The sequence below is a fragment of the Balaenoptera musculus genome, chromosome 9, assembly GCF_009873245.2.
Source record: "Balaenoptera musculus isolate JJ_BM4_2016_0621 chromosome 9, mBalMus1.pri.v3, whole genome shotgun sequence".
NCBI lineage: Eukaryota > Metazoa > Chordata > Mammalia > Artiodactyla > Balaenopteridae > Balaenoptera > Balaenoptera musculus.
The window spans coordinates 81064908-81091902 of NC_045793.1; the positions used below are offsets into that span (position 1 = coordinate 81064908).

At 36.9% G+C, this 26995-nt stretch overlaps 1 protein-coding gene across 1 annotated transcript in view; it reads left to right on the forward strand.

The window, feature by feature from the left end:
• Window positions 1-4996: 4996 nt before the first annotated feature.
• The window catches only part of SEMA3E (semaphorin 3E), a 267673-nt gene continuing 245674 nt past the window's right edge, over window positions 4997-26995 (forward strand). The window contains exon 1 of the mRNA XM_036863545.1: window positions 4997-5622. Coding sequence (XP_036719440.1) covers window positions 5508-5622 — 115 coding nt within the window. The 5' untranslated portion in view covers window positions 4997-5507. The remainder of the gene's footprint in view (window positions 5623-26995) is intronic.

The following is a 26995-nucleotide window of genomic DNA, read 5'->3' on the forward strand; positions in this document are numbered from 1 at the left end:
TTTTTAAGGTAACTAATTGGATCGCTGCCTTTTTAAGGAATTCTCTATAACCTATAAGGAAGAATATATAGAGAAACCTCTCAGGACCTACAAATTAAAGGATTTCTAGAGTTAATGACACATAATAATTTCATTTTGCCATTAAAAGGGCATGAGAAATAGCGCTGCTCTTTGATTAAAGTCAATTAAAGCTGATACCTGGTCAGAATGCTTCTGCTTTTCTTTATTATCAAGGGCCTAAAAGAAAATTAGAGAAAACCTAGTGTCAGTCAGAAATAAAGAACTTCAAAATTCTATAAAATGTAAATTTTGCTCAAATTTTGTCTTTTGGAATGGAAAAATGGAAAAATAAAAGGCCAATTTATTGAATTATTAGCTATCTAAATGATGACATCAGAATGGCATCAGCCAAACCTCTCTCAGGCAAGCGACTGGATTGGCTCCTGGCTGGTACTGATTGATAGGATGCCGTTCTCTGAACTACTCTCAATTACATACAAACCAGGAATAATTTAGTTGTCTCTTTTCCGTCATCCTCTTGAATCACTGAATGTGAGAAATAGTGAATCCAGACTTCTGGAATCCTCACAGATCCTGTACATCATCTGAATGGACTGATCAATAAACACATCAACAGTCTTGGTTGTAAAACCCATCAGCAGTGATGTGGCAGCGGCAGCCGTAGCTGGCAGTATTGATGGAGCATTTTAGATGCTCCAGATTGCAGGGCTAGCAGGAGTGGAGGAAGGATTAGTGAACCTGAAAGGCCATGACCATTGTAGAGAAAGTTTATCTTTAGTTCTAAAAAGGATCATCATTGCTATTGTGATATGTTGGTTGTTAATAGTTTTAATCATAATGTTCTTGAGATGTAGTACTTATTTGTTCACCTATAAATACTGTTCATGACATCATTTTTGTGTGCAGTGTTCAACTGGAAAAGCTAAGGGCATGTCTCATCCCATTCTAAAAGTGACGTAGGGAATCATGTTACCTCTTACTTAGCCCTCAACTATCTGCATCTCTCTCTGGCTGAAATAAGTTTTAGTGATAGATAGGAAGGAATACAATGTCAGTGACTTACTGATGCCATATGTTTGTCTAAGAACCTGTTTCCCAAATCACAGTAAGTAAAGTGTGTGCAGTTCGTTAAGAGAGACTATGTATGCTGTGGTAATAAATAAACCAAATAGTTTAACATATGTTTAGTTCCTGCTTATATTAAATTTGCTGTGGGTCCGGGTAACTTTCCAGGACAACTATCCCCAGTATGGTGATTCATAATTCAAGATGGTTCAGTCTCATAGTTTCACCATTTCAATGTAAGGCCTCCTCCAGGACTTGAGAGAGACAGAAGAATTGCTTAGGAGTATTTCACTGCCTCAGCCTAGATGTGATACATGTCACTTCTGCTCACATTTATTTGGTCAGAAATTGTCCCATGGCTTAACATAACTGCCAAGGGGCTGAGAAGGGTAGGCTTCCATATTTATCTCCTGTCTTCCTGGGTAGGAAGAAAAGAAAGAATGGATATTCTCGAGGCCATTAGTAAATACTGTGTCCCACAATATGTGAGATAATTTTAAGTGGTGCAGAGAATAAACTTTTACAATTTTTGCTTGTTTTCAACATGTGTTTGAAAAATGTAAGTAGCACACTATGCCTATGAGGTCATGGCTTCATTTCATATAAATTTAAACTTTAATTGCAGACACTGTGTTCTTATGATAAAAATGGTAAAAAGTGCCAAACAGGTGTCTAATGTTTTAATAACACTGACCTAAAAGAACCACTCTAAAACTCAAATTTTAGTACGTAAAACTTTAGGTAAACTGGGAGTACAAGGTGGGGCATTAGAATTTGCTATTTTAGCAAATACCCTATACCCTTCGTGATTCAGCAGCAGATAGTCTTGGACCACATGCTGGGAAGAATTGTTTCAGAGGCCAGTTGTTCTTCTGCTGTTAAAATTGGGGAACCAGGGACAGAACCCACCATGGGGGAGCCTGGAACTCCTGATAAGTACTCAGTTCCCCCTTTTTTTTTTCTCACTACTATGTTGTGACACTAACCACAAAGGGTTAAGGTTTTGGACAGAAACATTTGACCTGGCAGGCAATACCTTCAGAGCTGCCATTTTCCTTCTTACCTGGTTTTCCGTGTTGTCTAAGGTTGTTCAAACTGGCAGTCTCACTCCTCTCAGATCAAATATAATAAAATCAACAGATATTATTGCTAGTTCCAAAGCTCTTCCATTTACTGAAGCTCCTCGTTCACTGTTGGTGGTAAGTCAGTTTTGTTATTTAATTTTTTTTTCCCATTTCCATGTTTTCTAAGGGAGCCTAGAAATCTCTCCCAAGGAGGGTGACTTTGATGTCCTGATTTGTCTGTAATAGTCTTGGTTGTCTGTGATTATTAATAGAAGGCTCTTTTACTTTTAAAAAATGTTCTGTTTGGATGATAACGTATATGGTGACCCTGCTCCTGAGAATTCTTCTTCTTTTATTTTATGATGTGAATGAGTGATTTGGTCCCAAAGACCCTTCATTCCATTGCTAGTGGCTAGAGCCACATGCGGGTAGCTGAAGCTATGGTTAGTTTTTTGTTTTTTTTTTAAACATTGTTTTATGTCCACTTTTCTTTCAGTTACTTTCAACTTAGGAGAGGTGATACAGGTTTTCCATTAATAGTAATTTATAAAGGTTTTACTCTTTTTTTTTAAATTTTATTTATTTATTTATTTATTTATTTATTTATGGCTGTGTTGGGTCTTCGTTTCTGTGCGAGGGCTTTCTCTAGTTGCGGCAAGCGGGGGCCACTCTTCATCGCGGTGCGCGGGCCTCTCACTGTCGCGGCCTCTCGTTGCGGAGCACAAGCTCCAGACGCGCAGGCTCAGCAATTGTGGCTCACGGGCCTAGTCGCTCCGCGGCATGTGGGATCTTCCCAGACCAGGGCTCGAACCCGTGTCCCCTGCATTGGCAGGCGGACTCCCAACCACTGCGCCACCAGGGAAGCCCTATGGTTAGTATTTTTAATAGTCATTTGGGGAGGTCATCATCTGTATGTTCTGTAGAGACTACAGAGAAAGGTAGAAGGACATAGAAAGGAGTTAAAGGGAATAAACAGTAGAAGGACATAGAAAGGAGTTAAAGGGAATAAACAATGACATTGATGACTGAGGGATAAACCAAAGCACATTTCTGAGGAACCCAAAGGAGCTCATTATTCTGGCCCAGACTTCAAAAGGTCCTAACCTTATCTGAAGGATGACATGTAAACTCTGAAGATGAATCTTGGTGTATAGCCATATGTATGTAACTAGCATTCATAACATTTATCCCTGCATCAAGATTTCATGGTGTGAATTCTGTACCCTAATGAAATGGTTGTAACCTCTTACATTGCCTCAGTTCCTTACTAGGGTTAGGACAGGCTCTGCACAATCTTAAGTGGAATTTCAGTTGCATGAGTGTAGCCACATATTTGTAATAAAATTATATGCATCACATTTACTTTTTCTGGAACCCTACCATTAGATAACACATATAAAAGCTGCTATTTACTTTCTAGTTATTTCAGTTCTGGAAGAAAGTAAAAGAGGATTCCAAAGGTATATTACAGCACACTTAGAAAAACCTTTAGGTCTGTAGCTCATCAGACTGGCTTTTAAAATATGCAAGCGCCTACAGAGACCACCCCAGGTTAAAAGTATCTAAATACTTCATGGTACTTTACTCTTAAATAATGTTTAGAGTTTGTTATCTTTTGTAGACCTTGGAAATCCAATTATTTATAATATCCAGTGACATTTACATTTTGCTAAATATACTCTGCTTGTAATAGAACGTATTGTGCTTAGGAAAATGGGTAGAGAATGCCTGGCTCTACATTTGCTTATGTATGATGCAAAATACCAGGGTAAACTGTGTTATCTTTTTGTTATAAGTACGTGATTTTAAAACCATAATTCTCAAGAGGTATCCTTAATCATTACCATGTAAAATGCAGAATGAGAAAAAGTTAGAGTTGAAACCGTTTGTTGACCATTTAACTTTCAGCTATCAAATCAAATATCCATTCAAGTTTATTGGTATCTTAAAATAATACCATTCATTTCCATGCCAACAGCCACAGAGTGTTTGGTTTAGTTTTTGAGACTGATTGAAAGTAGATTGTAAAGTTGACCTATTGTGTTAAGCTTATTTACACAAACATAGTGTCTTGGAAAATAAACTCTGGAAGTGCATAGCAGTTGAATCCCAAGGTATTTTACATCCCGAGTTTTCTAATGTCTACTTTACTGAGATCTGTCCCATACAGAATCTCAAGTTTACCATAGTTATCTTATGTAAGAGAAAAATCACCTTAAAAGTTAATTATTCCAAAATTTGAGATGAAATTTATGACTTGCTTATAAAGAAGAACTTGCTTTTAATTGATTTGAAGAATTTGCCTATGCAAAATAATTTGTTAGTTTTAACATATCTATGAAACAATCAGATGACAGTTTTTCAGATTCTTGAAACGCTTTCCTTACAAAAGTTGAAAATAACATTTCTAAGATGTAATCAATACAAAAAGCCAAAAATGTGGAAAAAAAATACAATTTCAGTGGAAACGCAAAAAAATCAATTTGGTTACTGGATAGTGACAAATAGATTGTTTAAAATGAATCTGTATTTATTCAAGGGTTAATCTTGATGAGTGAACATTTAAAAGCCCTTCCTGATACTCCATCCTCTTCTGTTATTCTTAAGTAAGCAGCCTATGATGTATCATTCTCCCTCCTGATTCCCCTTTCCCATCAAAATGCGAACTTCCCTGCTGTCGCTGAGTGACGCGGGGCCAATAATACTGGGAGGGCGGGTGGGGCGAGGGCACGTGCACCAGAAACACTTCCTAGAAACAGCAAGTACGCTGCTCAACCCTGCCTGAACTTTCCCCGAAAACGCAGCTCGCTGACAGAGCGGCATCCCTGCTGGGTGGATCCTGCAACTCCTAGAGGGAATGGCACTTCTTGTTTTTAATTAGCAAGGTGAAAGGTGAATTAAAACTAGCTGTTTGGCAAGTCAGTGCAAGAGGCTGACTTCTGAGAGGCTAGAACTAGCCAGAAGAGAACAGGAGCTCCACGGGGGAAGGCAGTGGGTGTACTGGGGTGGTTGTTTTTTTCTGAATGAACCGCTTGCAGAAGTGACTAAAAAAAAAAATACAGTTTCTTCCTGAATCCACCGGCATAGTGACTGAAGAGAGCTCTAGACAGGACATGGCTCTGAAGACTCACTCCTTGGAATGTCCTCTTGCTCCCGGCTTATAAACAACTGTCCTGGGGAAAGGCAGGTTTTACGTATCCAAATACAGCCTGACAAATGGCACTTTGGAACTGTGCTTTCTGATGACAACGCGTTCAATTTCTGACAAAGCCTCTCTCGCACGCTGCCCCCGGAGGGGAGTCCTAAGTAAAACTCACCCCGCCTGAAAGTGAGGATCGCTGGCGGCAGGCAGGCAGCATGGCATCTGCCGGGTACCTCATCACCTCGCTCCTGTGGGGCTACTTGCTGGAGCTCTGGACAGGAGGTCACACAGCTGACACCCCGCACCCCCGCTTACGCCTGTCACATAAAGGTAGGTCACCTTTTCAGATCCTTTTGTTACAAAAAAATGAGAAAAAAATTAAAGTCATTTATTTAACGTTGATCTTTGGTCTTCCCAGACCCTTAACATACACCTGAAAAAAATGATTGCAACACTGACCGAAGCTTCTAAGTACCTCTAATGAATAGGTCATACTTAACCACAGCTGAAAATAGTGTAAAATCACAGGCTAACTTTAGAGATGTTATTTTTGTCTTGTAAATATTAGGTTTTGTTAATAAGTTCACTCACTAGCAGACATAACAGAAGAGGGTAGGAAGCAGGTAGTAAAGAGCCTTGAGGGACTGAATCCACCAAGTTAGCAAAGGGTATTTAAATACCAATTTATGCATTTTGGGAAGCAAGGATGTTGGGGAAGGACTGCAGAAATAGAGGTGCAATTGGTTTTCTGTTTTGTGTTGTCCATAATGGGGATGAGAGGAGGAAAAAAGAAAACTCCTGAGACTCAAAATGATTCCTTGCCCATGATAACAAAGTCATCACCGTGTAATTAAAATGACTAACAACTGTTATAAATGAGCTTTCTAGTTGAATTGATTATTAGACATTTTTTTAATGTGTGGCAAAAAAATCTGTTAGCAATCCTTGTGAACTGATTTATACTGATTAAAGTGTTAGATACTATTTACTAGCATCTATTCTTTTTAATGTAAATTCATATTGCTTAACTGAAGATCCATCTTTCAGAGAGCGCTTAAATATTTTATCCTGTAACTATGTCTTGTAAAGCAGCATTTAGTCATAAATGATTAAAAGGTAGCTTTTGCATCAGGACCAGTAAAAGCCAGTCATGAATGGGTTTGATGACTCTTCCTGTAAACAAACAAACAAACAAACAACAAACAAAACCCACACTCTAAGAAAGTGACTTTGCTGACTTAAAAGTAACTTGGAATAAATTTTCAGGAAAGAAGTATTTATTATCATTAACCATTGAGACAGATAATAGATGGAATAGTGAGAATTACATAAAAAACATTTTTCAATTGTGTAAGCTTTTAAATTGTCCCCACTGTAGAAGGAAGTCTGTATTTTTAAAATATGAGTGTAGTCTTTACCAGAAGGAGAAACAAAAAGAGAGGGCTCAAATTTATGACACAGTGTTTTTTTTTTTTTTTTGATTGACAATCATCAGTAGATTGGACTGTAGAAGTTTCTCATTTTTAGAACAGCTATAATCTAGGGGTATTTTCTTAGTTTAAATAGATTTCCTATAGTACTCCCCAGTAGATAACATAAATTTAAGAAACACATTGACACTGAATTTGTAAAGTATTTAAAATATAGTGCCTAGAATTAGTATAATTCATTTGATTTGGGAAGATGTATCATGGTATGTATCAAAATACATATTCCTAAGAAATTAAGATCAAATATATCTAAATGTAAAAATTTGATGTGATGGAATATGGACACATAAGTATGTCAGGAAAAAAAACCATAATAATGGATTCTTTTTCTTAGGTACACAAACGGATAAGCTGCCAGTTTGGGCAAGCTGCCATTCTGCTATGCATGGTATCAACCTTTTATACCTCATTACTAGGATACTTGTTTTTTGATAGCTCAATATCAGTATGTTTCCAAAGATACCTCATTTTAATATTTCATTGGAGAGCTTCTGATTTAGTCAGTGCATACCGAAACTCTAATGCATAATGTCATCAGTCTCGTCTTCACCACATCTCTCTTAGTCAAAGGAATAACTGTAATTGATTTTATGAGTCCCGTTAAGTGGTGTGGGAGGACCACTGCTAGAAGCTATGGGTACACTAGACAGAAAACTCCCGTGAGATTTCCTTTTGGCTTTTCTTAACCTTTTGATTTAAGGGCACTAGCTGAAAATGTGCAATATTGTGCTCTTATGCAGACAGTATAGAGTTACCTGAAAAGAGAATGTTCCCACTTGTTCAGTTTAGTTAGCAAAGTCAGCTAAGAGGTCACAGCGGAGATGCAACCGGAAGCAACAAATGCCTCCTGCACCGCAGGTGACTCAGTGAAAAAGAAGCACAGGACTGCCTGAGCAGGGATATTCCATCCCTTCGATACAGTATGAACAGCACATTCACCTCTCTGCACTCGAGGCTCAATGGACATTTTAGTGGTGTCCGAAAACTGGGGGCAGAATATTTTAGAGTATACTCTTCTGCTATCTTAAATGATATCCGAAATGGTACAATTTTAGTAGTGAGTAAATTAGGTGATTAGTATTATAAATGAGTGCATGGTCCTTAAAAATAAGAGACACTACTTATAAGTAATCTAGCAGCTCTGCACTGCTGCCTGACCCCCAGTGGAGAAAGCCAGTAGGTTCCCTGGAGGTAGCCTACTGGATTCATCCAGGGATTCATTTCATAGCAGTGGTCCATGCCATATTGGAGAAGGACAAGCATCTTTCTTATATCTTCCACTATCAAGATGGTGTTGGAGAACACAAACCTTGTGTCACTTCCCAAAGAGGAGGAGAAAGTGTCAGAGTCATATATTTACAAAGCTTGAGTTAAATTATATAAAATATGTTCAGGAAAAAAAAAAATGCCCAGGAATTGCCCTTTTTCTTTCTCCTCCATCCTTCTCTAACTCTGGAAGTGGCGTGTTCTTAAACACAGCTTGAGAGGAGAAGACCATTAGGACCAAAAGGGAGAAAAGGCAGAGAGGGAGAGAGAAAAGGTAGAAAGTTGGGATCAGATATGGAGCATCTTCGAGCTTACTCCTCTCTACTCTCCACCCACAGTGGATAATATTGAATTCCTCCCTCTTCTTACGGAATATCCACTCCACCCCAATATTAAGCAAATATGCTAACTTAAGGCAAGCCTTGTAGCTAAAAAGATGAAATATTTGCTCTTGTTGAGGCAATGCATATCTTTTAATGCATTTTATAGGTACAAGATAAATTGGGTTGACAAATAAAAACATACAAAGATAAAAATGGCAAGATTCTGCCCTGTCCTGTAAGAATTTTCAGTCAAGATTTGAGTCCAGATTAACTATATCAGACAAGAATGTTAAAATTTATGAACAGTTAAGAATTTATAGCCAACTTTATAGCCAATACCCTAAAGAGGGTAGTTTGGGTATAATTCATACAAATTTATAATATTCTACTACAAGGATTTCTTTGAAAAATAGCTATGCTCCTCATGACAGAAATGAAGGAAAGAGAGAATAGAGGGAGAAGTGTCCTGGTGGATTCAGCTACTTCCCTCCGTTGATGTCCGTTCTCTCCTTATCTTTCACCATCCCGCATTAATGAGGTTACAGGAAAGACAAAAATAGCCTTCTTGATAATGGAGCTCAAAGAAGAAAAAAACAAATGAGGAAAGCCCATGTCAAAGAAGGAATCCCAGTGCACGTGGAAAGCCCCAGAAATTCAATCGAGTGAGGTTCCAGGTAGGGTAGGTGTTCAAAGACCCAGTGAGGAACTTCCCAATTGCAGAAGCCGAGGAGAATGGCTGATGATAAGCAGAGGATGTTCTCCCAGGATGTTTGATGAAAAGATAGCTAAATAAAGGCGTGAATATGGCAGAAGATCATTGCTAAAATATGTTGATATTATAAATGTAGATTTGACCATTGAATACATATCCATACATATAGAACGTGGGATAGCAAGTGTTAGTCTATCTGTATTTGAATATTGTAACCAATTGAATACAGATTTGTCATAGTTCAGAGAGCTCAGATTTGAAGTCAGAGGTCTCTACTTCAGCTCTGATTCTTCCACTTATACTAATGGTAATTATCTGTGCCTCAGTTTCCTTAATTTGAAAATAGGGGTAGTACTGGTATTTTCCTTGTATATCTCACTGGGTTTTTGAGAGGATCAAAATGGAACAATAATACTGTAAAAGCACTTTATAACCTAAAAATTATCTTATTAATGTTTCCTGAAGACTGATAGAAAATGAGAAGGTTAGAAGGAATCATGTCCTAAAGAGAAAAAACTCTTGGAAATGGCTTGAGTTTGGATATCAGTAAGTCCTAGAATGATGCTAGTATAGACGACAGCAAAACTTGCTCTTGCTTTGCATAAAATGTGTGATTTATCCTGATTGCATTCACTCCAAATCCCATTTCCATACCTTTGACCTCTAGTTATAATAATTTAGAAGATAATTACATCATCTGTGCATTTTGCAAGATTCATGGCCAGTATTTTTGTAATAGAAGTGTGCATATATCTGTTTATTTTACATACTCACTTTTCACCACACATTTTAGAATTTTTTTCAGTTTACATTTAAAAAATTGAGATAGAATTCTAGAAGAGCGCAGTGATAAATAAGTTTTGAATGATCATCCTGGAGGCTGTGGTATTTATATTCTATCCAGGGCCAATTTTATAAAGGCAGTGACTGAGCCAGTTTTTCGTGAACCAGCTCATAGCTTGGGTTTCTCAGCCAGTAACTAGGTATTATCAACAGTGACATTAGTCACACATCCCTGTGTGGTTAATAAATAAAAACTGGTCATAAGGCATGATTCATAAAGAAAGTAGTTAGATAGGACCCAGGGGTAAACACAAACCTTACTGCCCAGATCTCCAAGAGGGGGAGTCAGTGAGAATTAAGTGTTGGATTTATTAAGAAACAGTTTATATTAAAAAAAAATTAAAAGCCACTGGGTAACATGAAAAGAATTACAGTATGTTTTGTGGAGTTTAGTTTACACAGAATATACTTTTTATAGAGGAAGTCTATGTAAGGATTTTAGATAACACTATTTTTTGTATTTTTATATCTGCTACATAGAAATATTGCTCGTGCATCACAGAAATGCATCTGGAGACACAAAAGCTTCTGAATGGTTCTATGAATTATTCGGTTGTTTTTTTTTTAATAAATTTATTTTATTTTATTTTTGGCCGCATTGGGTCTTCATTGCTGCACGCGGGCTTTTCTCTGGTTGCGGTGAGCGGAGGCTTTCTCTAGCTGTGGCGAGCGGGGACTACTCTTCGTTGTGGTGCACAGGCTTCTCATTGTGGCGGCTTCTCTTGTTGCGGAGCACGGGCTCTAGGTGCGCGGGCTTCAGTAGTTGTGGCACACGGGCTCAGTAGTTGTGGCTCACGGGCTCTAGAGTGCAGGCTCAGTAGTTGTGGCTCACGGGCTTAGTTGCTCCGCGGCATGGGGGATCTTCCCGGACCAGGGCTCGAACCCGTGTCTCCTGCATTGGCAGGCGGATTCTTAACCACTGCGCCACCAGGGAAGCCTGAATTATTCGGTTCTTATCTGTATGTTGAGTATGACAGTGAGAACACAGTTATCTTTAGTATAGAAATAGTGTGAGGGAAGGTCAGAGTTAGGAAAAGCAATAAATGAACTGGGCCAATTTTGGACCAAAAAATAATTTAGTCACATAAAATCATTTCTTAAAAGTTTTGTGAGGACTGTGTTCTATCCATAATATAGAACCAGTGCTTGTTCTTGACTAAAAAATACATGCAACAGTCATGTTGTCACAATGGAATATTCTTGTAAAAATTTATGTTGCTATATTATTTTGCTGTCCATGTCAGATTTGTCATTTAACGAGGGTATTTCATAGAGACCACCTATCTTTCTGTCTGGTATGAGATCACTTGGTGGCCCCAGTTCTACGACCACATAATAAAGCACCAAACATCAAATTGGTCATTGCTGGTGAAAATTATTGTTAACAATCTGCTGAGTCAGTTTTCTTTCATCAAAGATATCTACTGGAATCATCCTGGGGAGTTCTGAGTGGGAGAGCGTGCAAAGATTTACTCCTTTATCTTGTGTCTAAGACTCTTCTGTGGTTTCATAGAGGAATTTAGTCTGCAGGAATCCAGAAACGGCACTTTGCATGCATGCATGCTCCTTCATACATAGCCACCGTGGTATTTAAGTGTTCTGGTAAGTTCAGTCCCAGAGAATTTAAAAGAAAACAAAACTGAAATTATACCACTTACAACATTTTCCCAAAAGGTGCAAAGTAAAGATTTCAGTTATTCTCTTTGTTTCAATAGACAGGGCCAGATGCTGTTAGTAGTCTTTAGTACAACATCTGACACTTTGGAATATTATATACATTGTACAAAGGATGATGATTATTTTAATAAAGAATTTTTTCACGGTATGGTTTTAAATAACATTTGAAGCGTAAGGGAAACTATCAATGTCGTTAGTTATTTCTTGGGCTTAAGCAAGCATTTTTCTTTGTACTCATGATAAGGATGATAATGATAAGACTAGATATTTTATCAGCTGGATTTTCTGAACTGTGAAGGAAAAGGATATGTTAATACCCCGTTTGAACCAAGTGTTACAATCTCTGATATTGGAGAACATTTTCTGTCAAAGAATGTGATGATTTCAAGAACAGAAATGTCTGTGGAATTGATAACTTGATTTCCTGTTGCCCTGGTGGTGGCCAAAGCAATTGATTACTCAAGATGTTTTCAGCCTGCCTTGGGTCTAGTACCTAGTTTAGGATATTCCCACCATAAGGCCCCATTGTCCTGGTAACCTTGACTCTATAACTAGTGTGGAAAAGGAAAAGAGAAATTCATGACTTGCCTGATTTCTGGGGCTTAGAAACATATTTCTACTTCTGTCTTTAGTCATCACTGCTTTCTGCTCAAGGACTTAGCTCATAGCCTTGGCACAGTACGTGTAGAAAAGTAGTTTAGGCCCAAGTTTTACAAAACACTCTCACATTCTAATATCAATAGCCTAAAAGCTCTAGACTTCGGTTGAGGCCTACCTAATCTGAATGTTGCTTCCGGCTGTACGACATGAGCAAGTTACTTATTTTCTGAGTATGAATTTTCTCATCTTTAAAATGGGGTAATTTGCAACACCCTGAAAGAATTACATGAGATAATGCGAATTAGTGTGGTAAATACTTTAGCCTTAGGAAGCTTTTCATAAATTACTCCATGAATCAGAAGAGGTTCAGGGAGAATTAGCCTACTCTGGTTCCCTTTTTTATTCTAAAAACAATCATGAGTTAATTATTAACTTAACAACTTAAAATAAGGGAAAATCTTTAGTCATCAGTTTTTTACTTGAGAGCAAAGATTTTTAAAAAATGAAATCCAGCTCTTATTGGAGTAGATGACTAGAAGTAACTAGGGATATTGGTATCCCTCATGCTTGTAAGTTACTGTAAGATTATTTTGTTGATAATTTAAGGAAAGTTGGAACTTTATCTGATGGCACCTTGGAGACAAAAGACCAAAACCATAAAATAAACAAAAGTCACTAACAAAGGTAATTGTAGGCCCGGCTTTGTAAGGCACAATAGAACAGATATTACTAAGACCAGATCACACTGTCAAAAGTTAACCCAAACAGTGTCCTGTAAGCAATCAGCCCAACATGAATTGTTTGCTTTGAAAGAAAGCTTTCCATTCTGCCTTCCCCTGGACCCACACACAGGTAAGGTATCTGCCGCAGAGCATGGTTCCTTACCCTTCGTAGGTGTTCAATCAATTCTCATTGACTGGGTATATGAATAAAACAGAATGATTTAGAGCAGTGTTTTTTAAAGAAATGTCTGATTCCAGGGGTGGGGTGAGGAGTACCAAGGAAACTAAGGAATCATGAACAACTATTTATGGCTCCTTTGGTAAAACATACATGAAGAGGACGGCTGGGGCTTTCTCTGCCTATTCACCATCCTTCCCCTCAGCGCTGCATTGTGTGAAGCAGCTGGGGCCACCACACACCCTCCTGACAGGTCAGCCATATTCTCTCATCTATAATCAGTCTTCTTTTGAAAAAAAAAAAAAACTACTTGTTGATGCTCTCGTCATTCCTGGATGATCACCACAATGCCTTCCTTTTCTTCTCTTCTCACTTCTTTCTTTAACTTCTCCTTGGTGTTGTGTCACCACCACCCCCACCTCTTTTTGTCTCCACCTTGCTTCTTTCCAAAGAGAGATTTTGATTTCTTCCCCACCTTAAGCCGAAAATGAAATTAAAACATTTTAAGTGAGTGCTATCTATTTATTGGTCCTCAGTTTACCTGAGTATTTCTTTCGTTGTCTCATTCAACGAATAGAAGACATGACTTTTGAATGTAAACGAAGTTTAACTGCGTTCATTAGGCATTCAAAATTTGTTGACATTCATGACTTAGGAAATAATGAAATATGAAATAAATAGCTTATGAGCCACTTGGACAACTTGTCCTGTTTGTCTAGCCTGTGTTTCCAGTGGGAGGCTGATGTCCCCAGCACCATGGCAGTGTGGGGACTGGGAGGGGAGAATTAGGGTCCTGAGCAGGACAGAGCAGGGCCTGCCAGCCTGTTCCCTTTGTGGCTAAACTTGAGTTAAGTGTAAAAATATTATTTATATAAACCTATCTATTTCCATGTAGTTTTGCTTTGTTTTCTCTGAGTTACGATTTTTAACTCATTGAAACCGGAATAGACAGGGGGTTTTGTTTACAGGATAGAGCAGAAGAGTAGCATCCCTAAGGATACGTCCCAGTGGTGATTTTAGGTGGCTGGACTCACTCCAGAACCAGAAAAGAACAACAGCAATGAAAATGGGAATAAAAAAGGGAGAAAATGAGGTCAGCTGGGGACAGTGACCTTTTCCCTCCTGACCAGTTTCCTCTCAGGAAATGATGGGAACCGAGGAGAGCTTTAAATTCAAAGCTCGAGATACACTGTGGAACTAAAGCTGAAGAGGAAATGTGCTGACAGCCTTGCATGTAGCTGTTCACTCCTGCTGATTACTTTTTTCCTAATCCTGAGTCAAAAATGTATTATGGTCCATGTGATTTCGGAGATCGTTTCCAATTCTAGAAGTGTTAGGACTCTTTTCTTCTCCTCACCAGACCTCCCAGTGTGTCTAGTTTCTCCAGAGCACTTTGAACATTTTATTAGGAGACAGCATGTTCTAGTGGAAAGAGTATGTATGGATTCACAGTTTAAAAATCCCAGATTTGAATCTACAGCTTATCCTATTTGATGTCTATTATTCTTGCTAAATCATTGAACTTCTGAGGCTTACTCTCCTCATAAGTACACAGAGACTAATTTCTATCTCGTGATTGTTGTAGAAAATTGAAATGTACTGTGGAGATGTAGGATATTGTATAATAATGACTTATAATATTCTCTAAGTTATGTAATTGTCTTTAACTATATTTTAGGATCCTTGAGGGCAAGGAGTAGTTTTTTGGTGAGACCCTTGTGGACAGAATAAAATGACTTAATCAGATCATTCCTAAAGGCTGGGTGTTTAGTATCTACTGAAAAAAAACAAAAGAAAACTTTCTCTTGTTGTTTTTGGCTCCCATGTTATGGTCAAAATGACAAAATAAAGGCTTATTTCTTTAAGAGGTAGAGCTAATGCTGAATAATTAACCTGAGAGAGCCTTAGTTGAATTTCACTGCAGAGGAGATGATGCCACTTGTGATTTTCTTCTGCTCTTCTTCCAGAGGAGGGGCAGGGAGGAGGTTGAGCTGGGATTAAGCCAGTGCTGTACAAAGTATCCTGGCCTGGCAGCATCCGCATCCCCTGTGAGCTACTGAATTAGGCTTACTGAGTCAATAATTCTGGGGCTCAGGAATCTGTGTTTTAACAAGCCCTGCAGGGGATTCTCAATGCACATTCGAGCATGAGAAACACTGGGCTAAGTGTTTGGGATGTTGCTACAAAGGAGCCTCACTTTCATATTAACGTTTTCATTTCTTTCCCCCCTTCAGCTCCATCACCCAGGCTAAGGTGTCATTTATTTAAATTTCCAAATTACAGCCTTGGTCTTCATACATATATTTAAATTCATAAATATCTAACTATTATACCATTCTCTACCTATTATTTTTTCTATTAGATAAGATATATGTATAGTGTATATAGTTATTGATAATAATTTAACATATAAATTAAATTTGTTTTTAATGATTATTCGTGGTGTAAATTGTGACACATGGTGCTATCATTGAGTTCAGATAAGAAAACATTTAATGTTGATGGACTGTGGAAAAGCATTTTGTAAGATTCCAGGTGTCCTTTATCTCTCAATGGGAAGTTTTCTTGGACTAATGAAGTTAGGTGCACTTCATTCCTCAGTTACACATCCTAACCTTTCCCTTAAGGGATACAGAAGTTTCTATATCTTTTTAATATTTATTCATTCAATCATTCACTTATTCAATGACTATTTGTTGACCTTCTTCAATGTATTAGATACTGAGCATCATGCTAGGAATTTTAGAATAAAAAACGCAGTTTTCTAAATGAAATGTGGTATCCTGGGTGGTATCCTGGCACAGCACAAGAATATTAGGTAAAAACTAAGGAAATCTGAACAAAGTATGGGTTTTAGTTAATAGTAATGTGTCAATATTGGTTCATTAACTGTGACAAATGTACCACACTAATGTAAACTATTAATAATAGAGGAAACTGGGCTTGGGTATATGGAAACTTTCTATACTAGCTTCACAACTTTTCTGTAAATCTAAAACTATTCTAAAATAAGTTTATTATAATACACACACACACACGCAGTGCCTCTACCCAAACCCTTTCTCCAAGAAGCTTAAGGTCTAGTTGTAAAAAGAGACAAGTCATGATAAAGCAGGATGTTTTATATACATACTAAAGGTTAGAACAAAGTGCTATGGAAACATAGAGTTGGGAATGAAAAAAACAGAGCTCAGCCTTGGAGATGAATAGGAGGAGACTGGATAAGAAGCAATAAGCAAACTGACTATGTGTCTTAGGCTGTTTTGCCACCATGCCTGCCATCCTTCCACTGCCATCCTCTCTGCATACAATGCACTGTATCCTCCTAGAAATACAGTTAGCCTTGAATATCTAATTAACTGAATTCCATTGTATTCATAGCTTTACTACTGGTAGAATCATGAATGCTCTTTACTCATGTTAAGTTGGCCTCATTTCTATATGACTTTAAGGAATTGTCATTTTCTTTGTATGACTAATATATGATTAATGCACATTCATGAGTAGATTTTGAAAGTTTTGAAGGCAAGTAGGTTGCATTTTATTGTTTGAATCCTTAGACTCTAACAAATTTAAGGTACTTAATAAATTTATCTTACCTATTTCGCTTAATGTAGAGAATTTCATTATGTCTATTCACATTAGTATTACCAATCTTAATTCTTTTGTCTGATGCCACATATAGCTAGATTCCTAAAAAAGATGACAGAAAATGAGCTGATGGAAATCAGGAAAAAAGATGGGAATACTTCTCTTCTGCCCCTGCTCCAAAATGTTAGGCCCTAGTTTGGCTTCAGGTTTTGTTACAAAAGCTATGATGAGAAATCCAGAACGTCTACAAAATTTTTCAGAAAATATCCATATTTTATCGAAAGAGAGTGTGAAGCTTTTGCAGAGTGGTTTGAGTTCATCTGGGCCATTACATGATCAATGTCCCATTTCAATCTCCTTTTCTTCCCATTTGCCCCTGCTGTGATCTTCCAATGTCCAGTGTAGCATTTCATTCATGTCTAGAGTGATGAATGATGAAGAGAGACAACTAATGCATGAAGTCAGTGACAAAGCAGAAAGCAAAGGGGGGGCTTTGAAAACGTAGCAACTTATCCTACACCATTGTTTTTGAGGAATGCCCTAAATGACCAAAAGCAAGAATGCTTTTTGTTTTTATCAGTTTATCCCTGTGAGAAGGTTGTTTTACGAATAATTTGACCATGCTGCCTTTTTGTTTTGTGAATTTATCATTTAAAAGCGTAACTGTAGGTGATGATATTGTGAGAAGAATAAGCAATAGTTACCAGTTTTATAATTATGGTTAGTTTATGTAAGGTATTTTCCAAACCAAGTTAATTGGGAAAGAACCAATGAAAAATTTACCTAAGATTTTATTATGTATAAGCCTTATAAAAATTGACAATATATTTTGAAATGTTGTATCCTTGAGTGTTTTGTTTTGTTTTTAGCACCGTATGAATTCATCAGATATGATACACCTAACATAAAAGAGGAAATTAATGGACATAAACAGAAATGTTATAAGTAAAGTTAATTCAGGAGAAAGCACACATTTGTCACTGCCCCTTACTACTCTAAGGAGAAAATAAATATGGAAATGGGAGGTGCTTGATTATTTTATTTTTAGAAACTAAATCCAGTTGTCAAAATAAATGTGTAGAAAATAAGATCATTTTGATTGTTTTAAGCAAGGCAAAAATATATGTTTTGTAAAGAAAACATTAGGAAAAGTAATGGAAAATAAAAATTGAAATAGCTCTATCATTATTGATGAAACTGATATAGCTAATTTTTCCTTATCAAAAGCAAAGTAAAAAAGAAAAGAAAAGAAATGCAAAAGAAATTTCAACTTTGACATTATCACAATGCATAAATGCTACACATATTTCAGGTCAGATGAATGATATCTGACGGATACTTTACAATTGCTTAGAATGTGTACTAGAATATTGAGCTTGCTGGCAGTTTAAGGGTCTGCATAAACTTGAGTTAACCATATGGTGTATTCTTAGAATAGTCATACCACCCCATGTTTAAAATTTAAAAAGAAAAAAATATTTTTTTCAAAGTCAAATGTTAGAATTTTAGTTGTTGGCATGTTCAACTACCCATATAATTGCACCGTCCCATTAATAAAGGAACACAGAATACTCCCTTTTTGTTCATCCAGAATGAAGAAAAAGAAAAGATAGGACTTTGAAATACTGGAATGGATATGATGAGCCACCCAAAAATATCAATTTTATTACTATATTGTTCCAGTTATGGGAAGTTAATATGTTTATACTTCAACACCTTAATATATTTTGACTTCCTAGTAATTCCCCAAAGTAAAATTCCCTTGCAATAATATTTAGATAACCATAGAAAGAAGAAAAGTATTACAGTTAAGTCAATTATACTTATAATTAAAAGACTATAATTGTATCTTTGTCATTATAATTCTCAGAAATAAGACAAAAGTTATGTACTGGGCACTGCTTTTGACAGATTTTTTTGCCAAATGTTTTTTACTTGCTCCAAAATGTGTATTCCCAAACTGAAGCCTGACATATTTTAGGATTGTAGAAGAGTTTTTCATATCTGGAGAAAAAATTGGAAGTCTCTAAGGCTTCAATAAAATTGAACAAGAATAAAAATGAAAAATAAAATTAGAAAATTGATACTAATGAGACAGTCCACATGCAAATCAAGCAGTAATCACTCAGAAACACATTAGATGCCTATTATCATATAGGTCTCAGGAGATGTAAAATAAATAGAATACTAGGATTTTATTATATGCAGTTATGCTTTGGAATATGTGATTATGTTTACTATGCATTTACATTTCTATATTAGTGGAATATGTGACAGCAATTTTTTTTTTAGATTGGAGATGCCATTTGTCCTTTTTAGTCTGCTAATTTATACCCCCTACGTAGTTAGAACAGACATTGATATTGCTTAATTTTTGAATGTCCAGAATACTGGTAATATGAGAAAATATATACAAAATTTGTCATTGGTTAAGTTTTGCTCTTGATGGAATAAAACTCTTGCCAGCAAAAGCAGTGCTGGAGGAAGCAGTCTCCCCGTGAATGGTTTGTGCGATACTGTAATTTGGTTGCTGACAGCACTGCTGCATTTCACTTCTGCGGCTCCCCCAGCTAGGCTCCAAGTTTCCATTCACACTGCTAGCCACTGAAATTTCCCTTTGTCTTCACTGAAGATTTTTTTCCTCTTCACAAATAGGCCCAGCTGCTACTGCAGCCGGTTGCCCACACTCCCCCATACCGCTCTTGCTGAGGATGGCAGCCAGAGTAAAGAATAACAGCTGGGATTGGCTTACTTTGGCATCTAAATAATTTGGGGTGGGTCCATTCCTAACTTTATTATTTCATTTAATTTGCTAATCTTTCCTTCTGCTGAACTTTTAAAAAATTGGCAAATGATGTTTTTCCAAAATGTTTTCCTCATCTGGATGTGGCTCTTTTATACCTGGCTGCCGAAAATGATTCATTTTGCACATTGTTATTTTTTCCACTTTTAGGCACCATTTAGAAAACAAATGCAGCAGAAACTAATTTATTCATGTGATCTTGGAAAAGTTACTTAACTTTTTCTGACTGGAAGAGGTGGGTGATAAATAGCACCTATGTCATTGATTGTCTTTGATAAGGATTAAATGAATGAACATTTGAACGCATGTAGAACAGTGATAGAAAGGCAAAGAAAGAGAGAGGGAAAGAGAGCAGAAGAGAGCACATGAAAGCAAGAGTGGAGCAAGAAGGAGGGGAGTGAGAAAATGAGGGAAGGAAAGGAGGAAGGAAAAGGGAGGGAGGGAGGGAGGGAGGGAGGAATCATTGCTGGAACGCAGAAAAACCAATAACTCTACTTACTCAATTAAGACATGTATTTAGCACTTAGCATTTTATATATCTTATTCCATGTTCCTTCCCCCCAAAATCAATAATTAGAAAAAGACTGGAGTTTAGGAAAGCTTGTGGAATTTTACCCAAATCAGAGAATTTTATTGAAGGTCAGAATTTTAGTGACTTAATTGTATCTGTGGCATCCGGACAGGTGGTCAGACAGGTTTTTTATTTGAATTTGTACATTCTCATGGAAAGGGAAATAACTGCCTGATAAGAAGGTCTGTTCCATTTTTGACTGTTCTGGTAAGGAGAAAGTGTTTACATACCTAATCCCAAATCTGACTTACTGTATCTCCCACGTTTTAGCCTTGGTTCTTTCCACTAATGCCATAAGGTCATAAGTCATAACAGACCTCCAAATGTTTCAAGATAGTTCTCATGCCCTTTGGTCGTGGGTGAATATTCCTCATACCATGATTGTCCTGACTGATACCAGCATTCTGATCCGGCGCCTCTTTGTTAATTTCCGCCTTAAAATCAAGCACCACAATCAATACTCAAGAGATCCCTGACTTGGTCACAGAATTGTGGTGCTAACTGGTGACTTTATGTATTAAAGCCACCTGAGTTGACAGCAGCTTATTTGACAAATATGCCAGCCTTTTGGTTTATGTTGAAATGACTGTCAGTTTTTCCAAGGGTTTTTCACATAGACTCTAAGCCAGCTCTTTCCTTTATTTCACACGTGTGGTTTATTTGTTGAAGTTAAGGAAAACTCTCTCCTACCCTCTCCAGTGTAGAATGTGGCTCAGAGCAGAGTAACAGCATGTGGTGCCCTGGACAAGGACGTGGGCTCTGGAGTGAAACATTCCTAATTTCAGACTATTTCTGCTGTTGTGTGTTCTCACTTAATTTAACATCTGTGTCCACATTTATTGTCTTTAGGAAACTAGCTAGTTAGGAAAGATGAAACTTGCATTCGTTGTAGAAATTCTTTTATTTTAAAATTTAAAGCTACACATTGAATGGGCTCGTTCTAAAATGTCAGTATTTGGAAGAAGTGTAATGCACATAAAAGACAATTTTTAAATTAGAATATATAAAATGTATGCTTTTGGCTTTCAGGGATGGTGTAGACCAATAAGTGTAATTGCTGATTTTCTTTATAAATATAAAATAATTTGTATAATTATAGTAAATGAAAGGTTCATTTGAAATTCTTTAATATGAAAAAATTAAACGGTCTTTCTTCACTGCTAAAATAAACAGGAGACTTTTAAATGTCTTAACAATTTTTATTTAAAAAGAATCTGGAATGGTCACCACAACAGAATGGCAGAATTAAAATACCATCATAGCTGTGATTGCTTAATTTTGTAACTTTAATTTGCTGTCATTTTGTAGATTTGCCAGTCTCTCTGGGTATTTGTAGAATGTCCTGTGATTTGAAAAACGAGGCATATGATTTTTCAGAATAATTTTTTTCATTAACTCCTTGTAAGTCAAATGGTAAGCTCTAGAAAAATAATTCTGCAGAAGACTTTATATGTTAAAAAATAAGCATCATTAAAATTAAATTTTTAAAAACCTGTGTATATATATATATATATATATATATTTTTTTTTTAAACCAAACTTACTTGTTCTGTTCTTGTTTTAGGATTAACTTTATCAAATGCTCTTTTCCTATATCACTGTATTGGTTTATGACCTGTTTACACTTTTTTGAATGTAGAGGAAGAATGACTCTAAGAATAGCGCTGAGTCAGGTGGTCATCGAGTTCAAAGAACACTATATATTCAATCAATTTATATGCCTGGTCCCACTAATGTTTTTATGATCCATCTGCTTTATTACAGTAGCCTCCTGACTGATATCTTACTGTCAATCCAATCTACTCTTCATTGGAAGAGTAGATTGGACAAATGGCATTTCCAATCTACTCTTCATATCTTACTGTCAATCCAATCTACTCTTCAAATTTTAACCAATCTACTACAAGCAGAGTGATCATTAAAAATGCAAATCTTACTCATTTCAACTCCCCCCAATAAATCTTTAATGGAAGAATAGACATGGATTTTTAGAGAAAACACATTCCTGTTGGCATGGTACACTAGGCTTTTTGCGATGTGAACCCTATTTACTTTTCCCCTTCTTTTTGCTTTGCATCTTTTTTGAGTCCCAATCTTCAGTGATACTGAGCTCCATGATTTTCTGGCCACCTGTCAAGCTTTTTCTTGCTCTGGACCTTTGTATATTGCTTCTTCCTAGAATGCCTTTTCCTTTTGTCTCCATTCTCCCTTCCTGTGCTGCTTACTCTTAACGTCTGCTCATTTTTAGGACTCGATTTAGATGTGGTAGGCTCTTCCAGTCATCCTTTAACCTCCACAGTACTCCATGCATACTTTACAACAATTATTTGCTGTATTACAATTGTCTATTAATCTATTAAGTTCACTAGGATGAACTCGTTAGGAGTAGGGGCAATATTTTATTCATCACTATGTCACAAACACATATCACAATATCTAGAAAAGAGTAAGAACTTTTTAAATATATGGATGTCTGTGTTGTGTTATGGTCAACCTGTCTTTTCTGGGTGCTCGTTCTACCCAAGAAACGTGGGAAAAGCTAAACTTCAATGGCACAAAGGAATCTTTCTCTACCCTAGGAGGGCCATAAATAGCCTGTTCCCAGAATTTATTCACAAATACGGTATCCATAAACTTAATCAATTTTAGGTTGATGTTATTTTTTTCTTGTTGTGGAAGAATGCTTTTCAGGGGCTACTCTACTATGCATGAATTCCAGATCATCGTCTTTGTTGGATAAGATCTACTACATGAAACGACCTTTTAAAAAACCCATCAAGCAGTGATTTATAATTTCCTCTTTCATAAAATCACTTAGTTACCAATGTATCCAAATTATAAACTCTGGTAAAGGAAATGGAAGCTCTTTATATTCTATGACACAGTTATGGAAAAATATTTGCTGCGGTTAGTTTCATCCCTTTATAGTTAACCTCCTAAGGGCATTTATTGGCCCTCGTATATGAAATGGAAATTGGTCATTCTCAAAGGAGGATTATATATATTCGATAAATAACACTGCAAAGTGAAGATTATATAGGAACATCAAACATAAAAAATATAAAAATATTTTAATGATGAAAAGGGATTTATTGACTAAAATATTTTAAATTATGCTAAAATATATTTTACACTTTGTATTTCCTATTTAAAATATTCTTAACATATTTTTTGGAATTTTAACCAAGATAATGTTTAAGATGAAGAATGTAGAGTGTGAATTGGAATTTTTGAAGAATGTTTCCTGACAGAGGTGGGATCTCAGATCTCATCTGGGCCTTGAAGGACAAGTAGGACTTCAGGAAAGAAAGAATGAAGAGGAGGGCATTTCAGGCTGATGCAAAGGCAAAAGTGATGTGGAAGTTGTGGCTTTTCAGGAGAAAGCTGGACTTTTGAAAAAGAACAGGGAATACCATTGAGTAAGTAGACTGGTGCCATTTTACCAGATACTTTCTTTCTTTCTTTTAGAAGATATAGAAGTGTGACAAATTGTGGTTTTTATAAAATAAAAATTCAAATATAGTTTCTTTTCCTATTCGGGCAAAATGTCCCATCTTAGAACTAGTTACGTCCAACATGAGATGTATGGTGTTTCTATTTGATCTCGAATGTGCTTGTACAAAAATTAGGAAATGCAAAAACAGATGTTTTCTTATGTAAAAGAGGTCATAACATGAACGACAATTGCCCTTGCTACTTATGTCAAGTTTTGTAATAATCCAGATATGTCTATATTGTGTGTCACAATTGCTGCCGTAGTTGGAAATGTTTTTGCAGTATGTATACTCCCATTTGCCAAAAGCTTAAGAAAATAGACTCACACATAATTAACAGCAGCTATTTTCCCCCAACTGAACCTAATGATTGAAATCACAAATCGTTGGAAAAGGACCCCAACAAATTCACTAGTTCATGGTCTAATTTCTTCAAGGGCATACGTTTAACCTACGACAGCATAGGTACTTACTGAGGACTTTTTTTTTCCTTTTTTAAATCAAGCTAATCCATTTTACTAACTTTAGGCAGGATTGTTTAAAACCATGCCTGATGAAAAAATTCCATTTAATAAATAAAACCCTCTGGAGAGAGAGAGATTCCACAGCAAGCTCTTAATACTGAGCAAAGCTTAGTGTTTAAAAAGTTTATAGCAAACAAGTTCTTTATTATATCTAAGGTAACTCCCCCATGCTTCTTCCATTTAAGACCATTTTCTCTAGTGTCGTGTGGTTCACTTACAATAGAATTGTTTTATAGTTGCTCTAATCTGCCTTTAGGTGGGAAGGTGTGGGTGTATGTGTACAAACCTCTGTCCTTGAGTGTTAAAAACAATGATGGAGATCTATAAAGTGTGGCATTATTAAGTTATTCTTTTTATGACCTTAGAAGTCTCATGTCATTTTCACCTATAAATTGCCTTTCTTTAAAAATAGAAAGAGGCTTCTTCCCCTGCCAGCTTCAAGGAGCCTCCATGTTCACTCACGGCTGCCCACATCATAGTAGAGCCCATCTGAGCCTGTTTTTTTCTCTGAGCCATAGTCTAAGCTCTTATATTTTCCCTACATTTTTCTTATCATCATTGTTTTATTCTCTCTCCACATCCCTCAATGCCACGCTATCTGCTAAGTAGGGGGTTTAAAAACAACCTTATGTGAATTAAATGTTATCCATAATGTAAACTTGATAAACAATATATTCACATTTTAGAACTGTTTGGAGGCATCAAATCTCAAATTAAGGGTAACAGTGGTAGTAATTTCAGGTTACTTGTAGAGATATACGATATATGGGTGTCACAGAAACCCTGAGAACAGTGCTGGACACAGAGAAAGTGCTCAATTGATATTAGCTCCTGTTATTAGCTGTGATGAAGATGGTGACAGTGGTGGTCTTGTCTAAATACATCAGAGTACGGGCTGTATTGTATTCATTTGTATTTTCTGCAGGGAATATAGTGCTTTGTTCTATTCATAGATATATTCAGTACATACATTCATACATGTATTCAGTAAGTATGCATTTGATTCAACCACATAAAATCCTCTACTTAAGAGTGATAGGAAGTTACTTAGACATTTATGTTTTGTGAAGAATTATTTGAACAGTTTATTAATCTTTGAATTCTTCATTGTTTCATGATAGAATTGCACATCCCTATCTCCCCTTGGAGGTTAACATGGCTTTGTGACTTGATTTGGTCAGTTAAATGAGGTCAGAATTGACAAATGCCACTTCCGTGCAAAAACCTTCAGAAATTAAGACCAAGAGTGTGATTTGTAACGTTTCCTTATCCAGCCTCAGCAGTCACAAATGCACTTGCCAAGATGGAGGCTCCGGTACCCTGGGTCCCAGACTTACTTGATAAGCAGGGTCCCACTTGAATACTTGCCTTGGTTACATAAACTGAGCTAGAAATAAACATCTGTTCTTTGAAGCCACTGAGATTCCCGGGGTTTTGGGGTTTTTTTTGTTTTTAACATCTTTATTGGAGTATAATTGCTTTACAATGGTGTGTTAGTTTCTGCCTTATAACAAAGTGAATCAGCTATACATATACATACATCCCCATATCTCCTCCCTCTTGCGTCTCCCTCCCACCCTCCCTATCCCACCCCTCTAGGTGGTCACAAAGCACCGAGCTGATCTCCCTGTGCTATGCGGCTGCTTCCCACTAGCTATCTATTTTACATTTGGTAGTATATATAAGTCCATGCCACTCTCACTTCATCCCAGCTTACCCTTCCCCCTCCCCGTGTCCTCAAGTGCATTCTCTACGTCTGAGTCTTTATTCTTGTCCTGCCCCTAGATTCTTCAGAAGATTTTTTTTTTTTTTAGGTTCCATATATATGTGTTAGCATACGGTATTTGTTTTTCTCTTTCTGACTTACTTCACTCTGTATGACAGACTGTGGGTCCATCCACCTCACTACAAATAACTCAATTTCTTTTTATGGCTGAGTAATATTCCATTGTATATACGTGCCACATCTTCATTATCCATTCATCTTTGGATGGACACTTAGGTTGCTCCCATGTCCTGGCTGTTGTAAATAGAGCTGCAATGAACACTGTGGTACATGACTAGGATTAATCTCCAAAATATACAAGCAGCTCATGCAGCTCAATATCAAAAATACAAACAACCCAATCCAAAAATGGGCAGAAGTCCTAAATAGACATTTCTCCAAAGAAGATATACAGATTGCCAACAAACACATGAAAAGATGCTCAACATCACTAATCATCAGAGAAATGCAAATCAAAACTACAATGAGGTATCACCTCACACCGGTCAGAATGGCCATCATCAAAAAGTCTACAAACAATAAATGCTGGAGAGAGTGTGGACAAAAGGGAACCCTCTTGCACTGTTGGTGGGAATGTAAATTGATACAGCCACTATGGAGAACAGTATGGAGGTTCCTCAAAAAACTAAAAATACAACTACCATACGACCCAGCAATCCCACTACTGGGCATGTATCCTGAGAAAACCAGGGTTGTTTTTTATTGCAGCCTAACCTATCCTCTCTTGACTGACAATTGGCAACACATTTATTTGGGAAGAAAACATTTTTGCTCCTAGACATGACTAAGCAAACTGCTTTTTTCCACACACAAATGAATTATGTTCAGGTGTCACTCCGCATAACTGACTGTGCCATGCCAACTTTCTCTATACTACATGTGGTGAAATTCTTCCCTTACAAGGAAGAAACATAGCATCTGTTGTATTTGAACAGGAAAACAGCTTCTGGCTGGCTGTCCACAGTGCTGAATCGGGAATAAAATCTGTCTGGCTGTTTGTCTCCTGGATTGTAGGACTTTGGAGGAACGTGAGCAGCTAGACTTATGCATATAATTGTTATCTTATCCTCCTTTTTCTCTTGGCTCATGCATTAGAAAGTATAGAGTGAAGTGACAACTTGGG